We start from the raw sequence: 17,500 nt of genomic DNA on the forward strand, positions 1-17,500 counted from the left end.
TTGCATGGTGAACACTTAACTGCTATTGGTCCAGAAAGGTGTTTGTGGGTTTTTTGTTGCTCTTTTTTCACTTCTTATTTTCTTTAAAATCATTTCCTGAAAACTTAGTACAGAAATGTAACCTACTGCAGCAAGCGAGATGATCTTCTGGAAATCTTTACTTTTGCTTCACTCTGAGGATAATTTGCTTCAGGCAAGAGGTTTTTGGGTGCTGCTGAAATTTCGGAGATCTGGGAAAATGGGGTAATAACATGACACCAGCTCTTAAGCAGCAACATCTGCTGTGGTTCAAAGCCACACAAAGAAAGCTGCTTAAGCAGTTGAATATTTTGGACTGCACGGACAAGTGTGGTTCAACTGCAAACACTGCAGAGTGGAGGAAACTTAAAGTTTAGAGAAGTTGTTTAAAAATGGAGTCGTGGAAGATGAGCATCTTTAAGAGACAAACATCACCTTGTCCTCCAAGCTATCGAAGATCTTTGTCAGAACCTGCTTATGCAAATTCAGAGATAGGAACAAGCTTAAAGAATTATCCTTGGCGTGGTCCAGTGAAAAGCAAGAGGAAGAAAAATGAACATGCTGTTTCCAACCTAGGAAAGCCACTGGGTGCTTATCGGTGGCAAACACATCCCAGCTTTAGGTGGAAAGGGGGCAAAAGGGAGAGATGGCAGACTAATAAAGGAGACTTGGATGAACCACAACAAAAGGTCGTGCCAAAGATGGTTGGTAATAATGCTTCTTCCTCTGCTAATGAGGTCCTTGGAACATCAACAGAGAAGCTGAACCTGGTCAACACCCGGTCACTTCGGGTTCCATTCACCAGATCTATTTCCGAGCCAGAACCCCGCTGCAGTATCAGATTTGGTAGACCGTGGCCGACTTCAGTGAGGTCAGAGGAGTCTGAGCAGCAGGGATATTTCATCCGTGGCATTTTTTTCTACTCTTTCCAATGGCTTCTCCAGGATGCTGAGTTTAAGAGGAGAATCAACCAATGAGCCAGTAAGAGAAGGTATATTGTGATGAATAAGGGTTGAAAAGGAAGGGATGGCTCAATTTTAATTACTATTGAAATTTTAATTACTTGTGTTTTATAATAAGATAAGCCATTCTATTTGCTCATTATGAAGCAAATTTAATATAATTTTTAAAAGTGATAAAACACTACTACAGAAATCCTCTTTCAATGAATGATGGTAAATAAAAGTAAAAAATGGATTTGGTTAAATTAAGGAATTTTTTATGTTATACTCTTAAATTCCGCTATGGAGCCTGTATAAAAGGTTTTTGTTTTGTTTGGGGTTTTTTTTGGTAACCCCTTTTTTAAATCTCCATTGATCTACTTTTGCAAGTTAAATGCAATTTAGAGGAGAAATAATCAAATAATTTCCTCATGAGAAAGTTGAGAATTAAACAGAATTTCTATTATTATCCCTTCATAAAAACTGACAGATATTAGAACTATTTAGAGCAGAACTGTATTGACAGCTTTTATTAGGTTGGAATTATGATTTGCTTGTGTCATGAAAATACACAATTTGAATATGGAAGCAAGAGATGCAGATCTTCAACTTGTTCAGATGACAGTGGAGAAGTTTGTGTTTGATTCATTTCATACAAAAGAATCATCAGTTTTTTGTTGTTTTTTTTTTAAATCTCATTTAGGACTTGTTTAAATTTAAAAATGTTTTCTATTGATGGTAGCATTGTTAAGTTCAAAAAAAAAGAACTCCAAGTTTTATCTGATTGCCTTGGAAATGATTGACCTTATCTGCTGAACTATTTCAGTTGTGTGTCATGACCCATATTTGTTTGTTTGTTGTTTTTGGAAACCTCAGCACTGACTCTGATAGTATCTCCATCCAGTTGAGGCCATTTTTGGACAAGCTCTTACTATTAGAAAACTTTAGCTTATCTTCCCTATAAGGTTGACCATATCGTGAAAATTTAAACTCTTTAGGAAATTATGGGAATTGTTGAGGAATTTTGTTGTTGGAGTACAGTCTAATTTCTTTTAAAATGAAGATGAAGAATGCAAAAGGGTGCCATATCAGTGAAAAATTAAGTAATTTTCCAAATATAGGTGTGACAGTAATTCATTATTCCTCCTAAACCTTGTCCTCCCTAGATTTTCTTTTGCTTAGTGAGTTTTAATGGTACTGTTAAGTTTATCTGTTTGCTTCTTACCCTTGGCTTATAAATAATTACCAAGAGTGAAATCTTGTTGCTGTACCTGTATTAACATTCCATTAAAGTTTTTGAAGGACTAGGTTGTTGGGTTTCCTTGGACGCCAGTACGTGTGTTTCCTTGTTAGGTGATGACAGGATGATGTAAAGGCGTGTCAAAGGGTATTAAGAGTTTGTAATAAATTCTTAGAATAGGTGCTTCTCAAGGGTTAATATGTGTGCAGTTGATAAAAGAAGGCTAGAGGATTTTGAGGGTTTGGGGTTTTTTTTCCTTTTTTTTGTTTTTGTTTTTTTGTTTTGTTTTGTTTTTTGTTTGTTTGTTTGTTTTTTGTCTTCATAAAGATTTTGGGCTTTTGTAGTTAACTTTCGGTTTCTAGTAAATTTGCCAAGCTGTCGACTTCCTGCTGTGTGTCATGTGCTCCAAGACTGTCCCTACTTTTTATACATTTATGGTTTACTTAAGGAGATACAAAGTATTCCGTATTTATTGTATTCCTAATATATTTCCTAATACTCTTTATTACTTATAATCAGAATAATTATACATAAACAGAGTTTAAGGTGCTGCTAATAAGGGATTTCAAGTCAAATAATTAAAGAACCCTACACAGTATTCTCTCCAGTCAGATAGATCAGCAATTTTTATTAAACAGTTAACTGTGATGTCCCCTACATGCTTTACCAGTGAAGATTCAAGCTCTTAAACCTGAAATGTACTATTTAATACAAAGATTGTTGCCAGTTCTTGTCTAGAGATCTCTTTTTCTCTGTGGCCCGTAGCTTCTACCCAGCGTAGAGTCTATGTCAGTGGTTTTCTAGCTTTCTGTAATCGTGAACCTTCCAGCCTTGCTTATTCCCCACAAGAGAGAGTATGATTGGCCCAAGAGACCTGAATTCTACTTCCATCTATGCCAGTTATCTTCTGTGAAATTTATTCACTGAATCTCTTTTTACACTTTTGTGGAATGGTAATTCCTTCCTCACAAGTGATAAAATTTGAAAATGCTATGTATATTATTTATTCACAGATGGCATATAAATGAAAATTGTTCTGATCAGAGCTGCTATTGTGGTATCGTAGCAAGGTATGGAATATTAAACCATAGATACCTTTAAGACTGTGTTAAGGAAATAAATATATTTCTTAATTTGAAACTCACTAGTGTTTGTTACTTTTCTTATTCGATATGAACTGCAAGAGGTGAGAGGCATTAAGTAATGTAGTGTGTATTTAAAGCATTTAAATGTATTTAAAGCATTTGGCACATAGCATTTGTTCAATATATATTAGATCTTGTTTCTGTTAAGAAAGTGAAATTACACGGATATAGTTTTTTAAAAAAATAGGGAGAGGGGCGCCTGGGTGGCGCAGTCGGTTAAGCGTCCGACTTCAGCCAGGTCACGATCTCACGGTCCGTGAGTTCGAGCCTCGCATCGGGCTCTGGGCTGATGGCTCAGAGCCTGGAGCCTGTTTCCGATTCTGTGTCTCCCTCTCTCTCTGCCCCTCCCCCGTTCATGCTCTGTCTCTCTCTGTCCCAAAAATAAATAAACGTTGAAAAAAAAATTAAAAAAATAGGGAGGAGAGGGGCACCTGGGTGGCTCACTCAGATGAGTGTCTGACTTCGGCTCAGGTCATGATCTCACGGTTCCTGGGTTTGAGCCCCTCATTGAGCTCTGTGCTGACAGCTCAAAGCCTGGATCCCGCTTCAGATTCTGTGTCTCCCTCTCTCTCTCTCTGCCCTTCCCCTCAACTCTCTCTCTTTCTCTCAAAAATAAATAAACATTTTAAAAAGTTAAAAAAAAAATAGGGAGAGAAGGAGGATACCTGATTGTTGAGTGTTGTAATTGACAAATGTAAGTAAATTGCAATGTTCTAGTCTTTAAAAAAATTTTTTTTACATTTATTTTTTTTTTTGAGAGAGCACAAGTGGGGGATGGGCAGAGAGAGAAGGAGACACAGAATCCGAAGCAGGCTCCAGGCTCTGAGCTGTCAGCACAGAGCCCGACGCTGGGCTCGAAGTCCCAAACTGGGAGATCATGACCTGAGCCAAAGCCGGACCCTCAACCAACTGAGCCACCCAGGCGCCCCTGCAATGTTCTAGTCTTAAACCCTGTGCACCTGAACTTGTTCTGAGCATAAACAAGGAATAATTTCTTGTGCCATAGCTGACTGTAATTACCCTCATGCTTAAAGCAGTGAAATATGTCATTCTCAGGGTCTCTAACCAATTTAGGAGGGAGAAGCTGAAAGGCTTCAGTGCATGCAATAAATATTCCTTTGTCTGATGTAGGTCAGATAATATGTAGGTCAAATGATACAATGTAAAAATGTAACTTGTACTTTTTATGTCTAATTGTAATTCCAACTGCTTTGGGCTCATGTCTAAGAATGGAGTTTCCATGTTTGCAGTAGTGGAAGTAAATTGAAACACTCAATAAGAGAGGAATAACTGTTATAGCATATCAAATCAGCAGACTATCATGGGGCCTACGTAGTTGCTACTTACTAGCTGTGTGAAACTTAGAAAAAACTATGTTATTGTAAATGTGCATGGGATGTAAATTCTAAGTTACTGGGAGGCAATTTCATTCCTAAATTCTTTTTCTTCCTCTGTCAGTAGGTAGAGATAGGAATGAAAGCTTTAAAAAAAAAAGGTAGGAAAGGAAATTAAATTTACCCTATGTAGTTCTTCTTTCTGGTTATAGTTTATGTCTTGTTAAACTGACATTATTTATGATGTTACAGTAATAAGACTATCCTCTCTCCAGTGTTATATTTTTAAAGACCTCCTAACTTGGGAATTAGAAGACTTTATTTTTTTTCTGGGTAATTTTCTTTTAATATGCTCATTCAATTTTTAAATTTTTTTTTTCAACGTTTATTTATTTTTGGGACAGAGAGAGACAGAGTATGAACGGGGGAGGGGCAGAGAGAGAGGGAGACACAGAATCGGAAACAGGCTCCAGGCTCTGAGCCATCAGCCCAGAGCCCGATGCGGGGCTCGAACTCACGGACCGCGAGATCGTGACCTGGCTGAAGTCGGACGCTTAACCGACTGCGCCACCCAGGCGCCCCTATATGCTCATTCAATTTTTAAAAAGTTTTTCATAAACCTACTGGGAAGGACCTTATACACTAACTCAACAAAGGTTTATGGAGTTCCTGAGACACTGTTCTTAGTGCTTAGAATATATAGCACATTATTTTATCAAGTAACTAACAGCTTCTTCACTTATTCTAGGGAATCATTAACCAAATTAGAAAAACTAAAAATACTGTAATTTCATAATTTATATACATCTAATAAATAGTGGTGAGGATTAGTTAGTATAAGAATTTATACAGTGTTTCAGATGTTCTCTACAATTGGACCTTTTATTTACTTATGAATTAAAAGAGCTGTCTGTGCAAAATACAGAGAAATATGTTCCCTTTCTGACATCTCTCCTAAGGATTGCTGCATTTCAGCAATTTGTGTAATACCTACCCACATATAGTATTAGCTATTAATATTTGCTATTAATTAGCTATTTTAGCTATATATATTTTCAGTATTAATATTTGCATATTAATACATACCAAATTATTCCTTTCTGCATGATTTCAGCATATGTTTAAAAATATTCTGAGTGTCTCTATTTCTGTTTAAAAATATTTTCCTGGGGCACCTGGCTGGCTCAGTTGGTTGGGTGTCCGACTTCAGCTCAAGTCATGATCTCACGGTCCATGGGTTGGAGCCCCACATTGGGCTTTGTGCTGACAGCTCAGAGTCTGGAACCTGCTTAGGTTTCTGTGTCTCCCTCTCTGTGTGCCCCCCCCCCACCTTCTCTCTCTCTCTCTCTCTCTCTCTCTCTCTCTCTCTCTCTTTCAAAAAAAAAAAAATTTAAAAATTTTTCCTAGAATTTCTCTTATTTCACAAATTTTTCTATTTCTTTAGTCAATAAAGGTTTTTTACCCTACAAAATGAAATAAACTTTTCTCTAATTATAAAAGTAAAAAAAGCTGTATAAAATTTTTCAGACAAAAATATAAGGAAGACCTTTAAAACGGGTCATAATCCCTAAGGATTTTAATTTTAATCAAGCAATGAAAATTTAAATTTTTTTTCAGGTACCAAACAGGTAGCTATGTAATAGGCTGCTTAGTCCTTATGTTGGAGTTAGATCTGGGGTTAAATTCTGGCTGTCTTTTTAGTTGCAAAGTAGACATAACGTCTCCAGTTCTATTTTCTTTATAAGAAAGTAGAACTGTCCCCAATGGACAAATGTATGTTGAACATACGTACATATATACACACACATCTTCTTCATGTGTATGTCCCTACACACAATGGAATAAAGAAGAATGAAGCCATGACGCCATGAAGAAGAATGAAATGTTGCCATGTGCAACAACATGGATGGAGCTAGAGAGTTGAATGCTAAGCAAAATAATTCAGACAGAGAGACAAATACCATCTGATTTCACTCATAATGTGGAATTTAAGAAACACACACACACACAAAAACAAGCAAAGGAAAAAATAAAGGAGAGAGAGACAAACCAAGAAATATACTCTTAACTGTAGGGAACAAATTGATGGTTACTAGAGGGGAGGTGGCGTGGGGGAGATGAGTGAAATAGGTGATGGGGATTAAAAAGTACACTTATGATGGCCTCTGAGTAATTCTAGAATTGTTGAATCACTAAACAATATAGTGACTACTTCTATAGCACTGTATTTTTATTGGCATAAAAATTAAAAACTTAATTAAAAAATGAAACTAGAGCTGTAATATAGATGCTGTGGAGTTGTAACAAGGATTAAATGAGATAGTTTGTGTCAAGTGCTTTGTCTACCTTGTAGTCACTTTAAAATAAAAATCATCTGTTCATGAGGACACATCCTGGAGTCTCCTTGGAGTAGACTTAAGAATGTTTCAATCCTCATTTTACATTTATAAAACATTTCTTAAGATAACCAGTTTTGTTTAAGTGATATTTTCTAAATGTGTTCTCAAATTCTGTGAGTGCTTTATTTTAGCTTTGTATTTACTAACTGCTTAGTTAGTAGAAGAACCTTTGCAATTTTTTTTTTAACGTTTATTTATTTTTGAGACAGAGACAGAGCATGAACAGGGGAGGGGCAGAGAGAGAGGGAGACACAGAATCGGAAACAGGCTCCAGGCTCTGAGCCATCAGCCCAGAGCCTGACGCGGGGCTCGAACTCACGGACCACGAGATCATGACCTGAGCCAAAGTCGGACGCTTAACCGACTGAGCCACCCAGGCGCCCCTGCAATTTTTTTTACGATATGTAGACCTCCCAACTAAGAGCAGTGTTGTGTGTATGTAACTTCCATTTGTTCATGACTTCTTTAATTTTTCCATTGGGACTTTGCAAATGTTTTTAATAAAAGAAAAAATTAACCTTCACACATTTTATTGTACTTGTGATTGAGCTCTGTTTTTATTGCATATTTTACAGTTAATTTTAAAGATGATAAAAGGTATGTTGATTTTTGTACTGAGCTCTAGTTTATTACTGATTGTTCATCTGATATTTAAAATCAGCATCCCTTATTTTAGTAGCAGAATATTTTAGGGGAAAGAAGATTAGTCTTTGGAGACATGAAGACCTGTTTCCAAACTCTTTATATGTCATCTATTTGCGTGTAATTCTTGGTATGTTATGTTTGACCTCTCTGAGGTTATCTTCCTCATATTTAAAATAGGGCTAATACCTGTATTGAAAGAGTATTACAGAACAACATAAGGTAGTTGTTAAGAATTGGAAGTTTTCTTCAGGTATACCTGGGAATAAACCTGTCTTTAAGAGAATGATTAACACCAACTTTAGGATTTACCTTTGCTGGGGAGAACGAAGGGGATAGGGAGGGAAGTGTTGCATGGGTCGATGGAAGTTACTGGCATTGTTTTCATTAGGGATCAAATTATGGTTTCACCAATATTTATGGTAATACCACAAATAAGTAGATGAACGGATGAGTTAGGTAACTTAAATTTTTTTTTTTCAACGTTTATTTATTTTTGGGACAGAGAGAGACAGAGCATGAACGGGGAGGGGCAGAGAGAGAGGGAGACACAGAATCGGAAACAGGCTCCAAGCTCTGAGCCATCAGCCCAGAGCCTGACGCGGGGCTCGAATTCACGGACCGCGAGATCGTGACCTGGCTGAAGTCGGACGCTTAACCGACTGCGCCACCCAGGCGCCCCAAGTTAGGTAACTTAAAAACCAGGTCATGCGTGATCCATTTATAACAATGGGTCAGAATGAAGAATGACCATTAAAATGATTTAAAATATTTTCAAATTCTGGCTCTACCACTCATTAGTAATGGGACCTTGGGCAGATTCCTTTATGTCTCTGAGCCTCAGTTTACTCATTTGTAAGATGAAGTAATAATCTGCTTAGTAGGTTGTTGTGACGATTAGATGAAATGGGCTTTGTAAAGTCCATAGCACAGTGCTTGTCAAGTAGTGAGAGCTCAGTAGAAGTTACTGCCCAGGGATGCACTGAGGCCAGCTTGCAGAAGCCGGTCGATTGTTGTGTATCTATTCCCAGTGGCCCAGTAGTGACACTGCATTGATACCTTCAAATTAACCACCATGGTGGGGCTGTTAGCACCTCGGAAATGTTGCAGATCAAAAGGTGGTAATGGGGGTGTGTGGTAGTGTTTCAGAGGTGGTAGCTGTTAAATTTAACATACCACTGGTAACACCTATTATTATTTAAATCTTTGGAGTTAATAGCCAGTATTACACAAAATAGGATTTTTGACTTTAGTTTTAAATATGCTGCTTCTCACATTAAGAAATTTTATATTTAATATTTTAGAGTATCAAAGTTGAATACTGAGTTGTATTAAATTGGCATCTGTTGAGATGTATTTTTTTTATCATTCATATTCCTATTATTTTGCTAGCATTGAAGTGTCTGGAATAACCTATGTATGGTACACAATTATTTTAAGGTGTTTTTTTGCTGAGGTATGCTAGCACTTTTTATTTAGATCACTTTTGTTTTGATAAGTCATCTGTAACTATGCTCCTACCTCTGAGATTATGCAGTAATTTTTTGGGGTCCTATTACGTGATTTTGAGATCAAAACTGTGTATTTTTTTAGCCCATTGAATAAAATGTAATCCTCTTCTAAATTTTAGAATATAAGTAACACTTCAGAAATAATCTGTAGTGAATTCATTCATGGTGCCTTTATTATTTAGCAGTTTTACTTTAAAATGATTTAAAATTTTACATTCCACTATTATTGAAAACTTCTTCTGCTTGTTTCATTTACTGTGTTATGTTTTTAAAATTATTTTCACCTGGATTTTTAGTTCATTAGTATGTGCTAAGTTACCTCCAATGCTAACAAAATTTGTAATTATTTTTGCCTCAGATTTAAGTAACTCCAATTAACATAAAATTCAAGCTAATTATTAGGTACAATCACACACAAAAAAGAAAAAAACAAACTAACTTGAATATTTTAGTTTACTTCCCTCATTGAATTTGTATCAAAGTCTCCAGTGAAGCTATTCTTAAAAGTAAAATTTTCTTGTCCTTTTTGTCTCATGTTTAAATGATCAGATTTCACTCTTTCCATGTGGTTTTGCAATTTCTGAGCAATCTGACAAATAAAATGAAAAAAATATGTGCTTTATGTGGGAAGACTTTCCTTAACAAATAACTGGCTGGTTTGACTTCTCAGCTAAAACAAAGTTATTTAACTTATATTCACCAAGTCAGTAAACAGAAATAAATGTATAAGAGAGAGCCAGTATCCTAAGTAATAAAATTTCTTAGCCTATTTATTTCCCTATAAATAAATGGAAATATTCTAGTCCATTCCTAAAAAAGATTACTTAGCTGCTGTCTCACCTTCTGGCTGCCAGTATCTTTTTTCTTGCTAAATTTCTAGAAATTTGAGTGGGAGAGCCTTTCATTACCAAATCCTGAGATAATCAGAAGACATTCTTCATTGAGGTATTAGGTGCAAAGGATTCAACCCAGTGTGGTCAGTGGTAGTTAGTTAATGATGACATCAACCATAGAGTAGTTTTTCTAGACTATGCCTAATAATCTGAGTGCAGAGCCACCCCTAACCTAGGATGGAATTTATTTCTTCAAAGGTATGTAATCTGGTGGTCTGCTTAGGGGCCTGATGCCACAAGCTTGTACCTGTCTCTCAGCTTTAGAATTTGTTATTAATCTCAGTTACCAAAACCGGAGATTCTGATGTTAGAGCCTGGGCTAAAAACCAGTAGAATTCTCAACCACTCTAAAACTTGCCTAGTTATCCAACTAATATTTTTTTAAATGCTTATTTTTGAGAGAGAGAGCGCAAGTGTGAGCGGGTGCGAGCAGGGGGAGGGACATAGAGAGAGAGGGAGACACAGAATCTGAAGCAGGCTCCAGGCTCTGAGCTGTCAGCACAGAGCCCGACAAGGGGCTCGAACTCACGACCCGTGAGATCATGACCTGAGCCAAATTCTGACACTTACCGACTGACTGAGCCACCCAGACTCTCCTCAACTAATCTTTTTTGATATATGTTGCAACTGGGTCATTTTTTTTTTTTTACTTCTCAAGCTTATAAAAATTAATAATCCCTTGTTTTTCAGTTGGTCATGGTTTTCTAGTGAAGTCTTAAGAAGGCAAGCAAACAACAATAACAAAACAAAAAGGATTTGTTTTTAAATATTGTGATTAATAAGTTATTTCACTGGCTGAAACTTTATGGTGTGATTTACACTAGACACTAGGTGTCTCTGGCATTTATCTTGGAGCAAAAATGTCTTAATGTAACTGGATCTGGATCTTCAGTATTGAAGATCCCCCTTCATCACCAGCAACCAAGGATGACACAGAATGAACATAGCCCATTATCCATGTTTTGGTAGTTTACAACATGGAGAGGAGGCAGATATGTGGACAGATAAAGAATACAAATAATCCCTGACAATGTGTCATTTGAAATAGGTTTGGGTTAATAGAAGTCTCCCAAGTTAAGGAATTAGGGGGTAATTTAGACCCAGGGAACAATGTGAGTGTCAAAAAGTACATCCAGCGAATGGTGAGAAGTTCACAAAGTGAACTGTGTAGAGGGTGGAAATATGAGTACATGTGACTCCAAAGGAAAATGAGTTAGTGTTTGAAGAATTCTGTGCTGAGTACCAAGCTCACGATTTTGGATTTCAAACGTAACAGAGATTTTAAAGTAGGGATATAAGTTTGATTTTTTAGGAAGACAGTTTAACGATAGCATGGATGATGGGCTGATGATGGAGAGATACAATCAAATTGTGCCAGAGTTTAAGTAAGGTGTGATAAAATCCTGAGTTAAAAATAAGTGTCAATAATAAATGAGGGTATAAGAGACTCTTAAATCCAGAGAACAAACTGAAAGTTGATGGGGGGGGGGCAAGGGAGAGGGGAAAATGGGTGATGGGCATTGAGGAGGGCACTCATTGGGACGAACACTGTGTGTCGTACATAAGTGATGAATCATGGGAATCTACTCCTGAAGCCAAGAGCACACTGTTTGCACTGTATGTTAGCTAACTTGACAATAAATTATATTTAAAAAACAAAAAATAATAAATGAGGGTAGAGGTTCCGTAAAAAGACCTTTCTGAGGTAGATTGTGACAGAATTTCTAGAGTAAGGCAGAAGGCAAATAAGGGTTCAAGGTTTATAGATTTGGAAAATGGTGGTACCTTTAACTGAATTTGAGAATAAAGAAGTGGAACATTTCAAAGGGGAAGGCAGTGAACATGTGTTTAGTAATTTCTATATGCTTGGTTTTTAACCTCTGAGTACTTTATATGCATTTATCTGGTTTAATCCTCTGAAAAATCCTGTGAGGTAGTTGGAGTTATTTTTCTTTTAAAAGTAAGGAATTAGAGAATCAGAAGGGTTTGGGTACTTCTCTAAGACTGCCTAGCTGTCTAGGTTTCTGTAGCTCCTAGGTTTCTGTAACTTCAAGCCCTTGTTCTTACCTCTCCATTTCATGGCCCTCTTTTGAGCATATGATGTTTGAGAGGTCTTCAAGAACCTGGGAGCATCTGTCCGGTGAGCACTGAGGAATAATGGGGCAGCAGTTCAAGAGTAGAGATCAGTTTTCATATGAAGATAGACATTTGGGAATCATGAGCACATGGACACTGAAGCCACAGGAATGGATGAAATCATTCAGGTGGGAGTTGTAGTGTGGGGGTAGTGAAATTGTCAAGGTTAGCACCCTGATCTTGGCACATCTGGCCATCTTACTCCAGGCGAACGAGAATCTATTAGCAAAGCCACTCAACTTTTATGATTATAGATTAGGAGTTTACCCATTGTGGTGGCAGGCTTACTCTTCCTTCTTTTATACACACACACACACACGCACACACACACACCCCTACCTTATTTATTTTTATTTAAAGCTTTACTGAGATATAATTTACATACCATACAATTTACTCAAAGTATATGACTCAACTGAACTTTTGAATGGTAGCAACATATACCTACCATAAAATTTACCATTTTAATCTTTTTAAGTGTAGTTTCAGTAGAATAAGTATATTCACATTGCTGTACAACCATCATCACCATCCGTCTGGGAGTATTTCATCTTCCCAACCTGAAACTCTGTATCCATTGAACAGTAACTCCCCTCTCATCTCTCTCCCCAGCCCCTTGTAACCATTACTTTCTGTCTCTGTGAATTTGACTATTCTAGGTGTCTCACTCATGTGGAATCACAATATTGTCCCTTTTGCACAATTTAGTTGTTTTTAGTGTATTCAAAGTGTTGTGCAACCATACTGCAATAAATCTTACAACAACAAAAAGAAACTGTACTTATTAGCAGCACTTCCCCATTGCCCACTCCCCTGCCACAGCCATAGGTAACCACTAATGTGCTTTCTGTCTCTATAGACGTGCCTAAAGATTTCATATAATGGAATCTCCTTTTGTGTATGGCCTCTTAATTAGCATAATTCTTTCAAGGTTAATCTATGTTGTAGCAACTGTCAGTACTTCATTTCCTTTTATAGCCAAATATTATTCCATGATATGGATATACCACATTTTGTTTATATATTCATCAGTTGGTAGACATTGGCTTGTTACACTTTTTGGCTATTATACTGCTATGAATGCTCACAAACAGGTCTTTACATGGGTCTGTGTTTCACTTGGGTATTTACCCTTCTATTTTGTAAAGGACCTATACTACGTCTAAAATAAGGATGTGGTGTTTTGAGACTTTAAGTCACATTCGGTTTTCCACTTGTTATCTAAACATGTTATAGTCTTGCTATTTGATTCATGTTTTATATCTTTGTGTTCATTCAATAAATGTTTGTGAAGATATAAAATTTTAGTCTTAATTGAATACGTAGTTAACAACTTCCTACACCTGGGTTTTTAAGATCAGTGTGATATAGCATTTCCCACTGGAAGCTTGATTAATGAACATGGCGATTTGTCTTCATTGCCAGGATGATTGTCATATTTTTATATGCCTGAGGCAGTTGTTAGTCAATTTCTCATGCTCAAGGCTGGTATATCTTTGTGAGGAAGCAAAGAGAAGAGTGAGATGAGTAATGTCTCTGAATCTATGATTATGAAACCATATCCATATGAGTATACAGGTTCTTAGTGACTGAGCTTTAGTCAGTAAACCACAGGCATTTTTTCCTGTCATTCTCATGTGAATTTTCTCATTGATATATCCTTAGTTTGTCTCTTAGTTTCCAATATACGCATTTGATGATGATTATTTATTCACTTACTTCACAAAACAGAAATCTTGTGTTTTGTCCATTTTTTGAGATACCGCCACCAAAATGTCAAAATAGTTTGAGGCTTAAGGGATACCAATTCAATTATAACTTAGCACAGTATATAACCATAACCTTGGCCAAAATAAAGGGTATTTTGGATGTTATGTGTGTGGTTTGTTGTTCTGGAGAAAAGTGGTATCTGGTGGTTAGAACATATGAGTTGCTGTCAGCATTTGTGGGTTTATTCCCAGATCTAAGCTTTTTTTTTTTTTTTTAAAAGAGAGGGAGAGCCTATGCCTGGTATATGTTTAGTACTCAGTACAATGTTTTATATACTATAGATACACTGTAAATACTAGTGAAGATTTTATACTACTGGCAGAATAATATACGACAAATTACTGACAGTATATGTAAGATGATATATGTAAGATGATAGCTGGTCATGAGTATTTGGTGATGCCATTCCTCAAGCTTTCTTTGAGAAAGGCATGATTAACATTCCCAAGTAGTAGTGATGGTATTTTAAGCAACTTATAATGAACATTTTTTATTCAAAGTGTTTAGACATTACTCTCTATCCAAGGGACTACTGAAAACTCTACCAAATGGAATTCATCCATTTCACAGTAGTACTTGCCAGAATCTTAGAGTAAGGAACATTTTTAAGATTGTGTGATGATTCTAATGTGTGGAGGCTAGGCACTGATATTCAGTATTAATGTTTTATTTACTTCCATCCACTTGACAGCATCCTAAGCCAGGAGTTTTAAACAATAAGTCTTCTTGTAATATTACTGGTCTTTGAGTTGGATGGAGGTGTTCTGCCCTTAAAATAAGGTAATAAAGGTCTCTTTCTAGTTTACTAAAAACAGCTGGATGGCATTTAAAAATTGTTTTCAATTTAAAAGTTTTAAATATTTCTTAACGTTTTGGCCCCTGGCTTAGTTTATAATAAGATATAAAGTATTGAAATTAACTCAAATTTATAGATTTGATTCTTTTATATTTAATAGTAACTTGTTGAGTTGCTTTTTGTCCTATGAATTAACTTTAAGGCATGGCTTTTCTTTTCTTTTTTCCCCCCTTCTTCCAAGTTTCATTTAAATTCCAGTTAGTGTATACACTGTATATTAGCTAACTTGACAATAAATTGTATTTAGAAGAAAAAAATAAATTGGTAGAGCAGGAAAGTAAGGAGAAAAAAATAAATTCTAGTTAGTTAACATACAGTATAATATTAGTTTCACATGTAGGATTTAGTGTTTCATCACATACAACACCTGGTGCTCATAACCGTAGGGCGTGGCTTTTCAAACAATGTTTTATGAATACCTGTTGTCCACAGTGACCAGGGGTTGGTTGCTAGTAGAAATCATGATTGTAACTGGTTTATTAATCCTCTCTAGTCTTTATTCCAATTTATTGTATTGACACTTATGCTTCACATATTGCCGTTAATCTCTAATTTGGGGTTGTATTCCTTTGAATAATGCTTTCCTGTTCCTGTTCTCTGTTGAATTCTAAATATATCATTTTGTTCAGCCAAAGGGAATTTAATATTTTCATCTGAATCCCATTTCTTCGGAAGCCTAATGTTCATTACATTTCTTTTAAACAGTGAGGAATATTCATTGAAACCCTATTATTAATAGGACCATTTTTGTTATTTTTAGTCAGTTTTCTTTGTCAGCATTAGATTTTTTCAAATATTAGATGCAGAGAGACCTTTTATCCAAGAGTAAATAATATTAGAAAAATACCACTTTAAATAACTTAAAGCAGTTGCGAGAATTTCATATTAAATAATGTATGTATGTGTGAATGGAGAGGGGGAGTAGTGGATGATTGGGAATTTACCTCGAAAATCATGAGATGGGAATTTATGGAAGTACACTTTTCATTTTAAACAAGATTTGGGTTATAATTGCAACTATGCACTAATTATTAAAATAAACCAAGAAATAAACGTGAAATTTTGTTTGGAATATTTTTTCCAAACAAAATTGTGCGAATGCGGGATGACATCCTTCGCGTTTTACTTTTGCTGCGCAGTTACTTTGTTGCTATATGTGTATGTTGTATGTGCGATATATATGTGTGATTATACATATATAATCATTAGAAGAATCTATTCTTTCAGGGCTCCTTTTAAAAATTTATACCTATTTCAATTTATTGGAAAATTAGACCCTTCTGTTATATTCTATTGCTGCATTGTTCTAATTTAACAACATAGTTTTTTTAAAAAAAATTTGTTTTTAACATTTATTTATTGTTGAGAGACAGAGACAGAGCAAGAGCAGGGGAGGGACAGAGAGAGAGGGACACACAGAGTCCGAAGCAGGTTCCAGACTCTGAGCTGTCAGTACAGAGCCTGACATGGGGCTTGAACACACGAACCGGGAGGTCATGACCTGAGCTGAAGTTGGCCGCTCAACTGACTGAGCCACCCAGGCGCCCCTTAACAACATAGTTTTAAAGTATAAGTGTAAGACATAAAGCACGAGGTAGAATTCTGGGGAAAGAGTAAGTAGTTTATAATTCATAAATAAAATGAAATAGGATGAGTTTATGAATATATCTGAATATTTGGTTTTGATAATCATGCTTCCCTCTGGAGTGCTATGTTTTTAGTACACATATATCCTAAATAAGTATTATTAATGTAAATTGTGTCTGTACTTGGGGTAAAATACAGAGTGCTGAGTAACTCTATTAAAGAATGAAACGCTATGTTCAGATATCAAAAGATCTCCAAGCTATGTTATAAAAGAAGCGGCAAAATTATTGCATATTTGGGGGGTTCTTTGTAGTTTTCAGACCCTTTACATGTCTTATTTGCTAATAGGTACATTGTGGAGAAAGTAATAAGTTTATTTTATGTATGAGGAGAAAAACTTTGTAAGTGAGGATGAATCTATTTCCAGAAGGAAAACCTCTTTTCCTCTTTTAAGGCAGCTGTGGATTTGGAATGAGAGGTGGGAGACCCTGAGTTAGACCTAAATCTTCTACCAATCTACTACTGTTCTTCTATCTGTACCTTAATTTAACTAGAATAGGTTGAGTCTTGATCATGGATAAGATTCAGGAACTTATACATAATACTTTGCCTTCCTCTGCCAGAGATACGGCAAGGGTTACAATGGGAAAAGTGAGCAAAGGATGGCAAGCCCTCTACCAATGTCAGTGCAGTATCTTGTATGACTTTACTTACCCTTCATTTGGCTGGCTGTTTGCAGATGATAATACAGATGAATTTTTGCCTCCCCCGCCAAACACATACACATATGCAGAGAAGTAGAAGCTATAGTTGGACTGCTTAGTCTGTAAAGTTCTTCCCAAATGAAGATGCTGCGTTCTCTTGCTGTGGTGTTTAACCTTGAGCTCTTTCCTCAATTCAACTGGCCACTCACTCGAGGAGCACTTTCCAGAGCTCCAGGATAGAGAATGTACCTATTTCAACCACAGGTTTGTTTCTTAATTTGCTCACAGCGTCTTCAAGTGTGTGAGTTTGTATAGTTTTCTTAG

General features: G+C 36.3%; 1 protein-coding gene across 6 annotated transcripts in view; it reads left to right on the forward strand.

Annotated features, from left to right (window-relative positions):
* RASAL2 (RAS protein activator like 2) overlaps positions 1 to 17,500 on the forward strand; it is a 362,955-nt gene that overhangs the window by 121,686 nt on the left and 223,769 nt on the right. The window contains exon 1 of one of the 6 annotated variants that reach the window (XM_043567734.1): positions 102 to 1,009. The exons of the other annotated variants lie outside the window; for them this stretch is intronic. Coding sequence (XP_043423669.1) covers positions 964 to 1,009 — 46 coding nt within the window. The 5' untranslated portion in view covers positions 102 to 963. Of the gene's footprint in view, positions 1 to 101; positions 1,010 to 17,500 lie in introns of those variants that run through there. 6 annotated transcript variants of the gene reach the window in all.

The sequence above is a fragment of the Prionailurus bengalensis genome, chromosome E4 (assembly GCF_016509475.1).
Source record: "Prionailurus bengalensis isolate Pbe53 chromosome E4, Fcat_Pben_1.1_paternal_pri, whole genome shotgun sequence".
Lineage (NCBI taxonomy): Eukaryota > Metazoa > Chordata > Mammalia > Carnivora > Felidae > Prionailurus > Prionailurus bengalensis.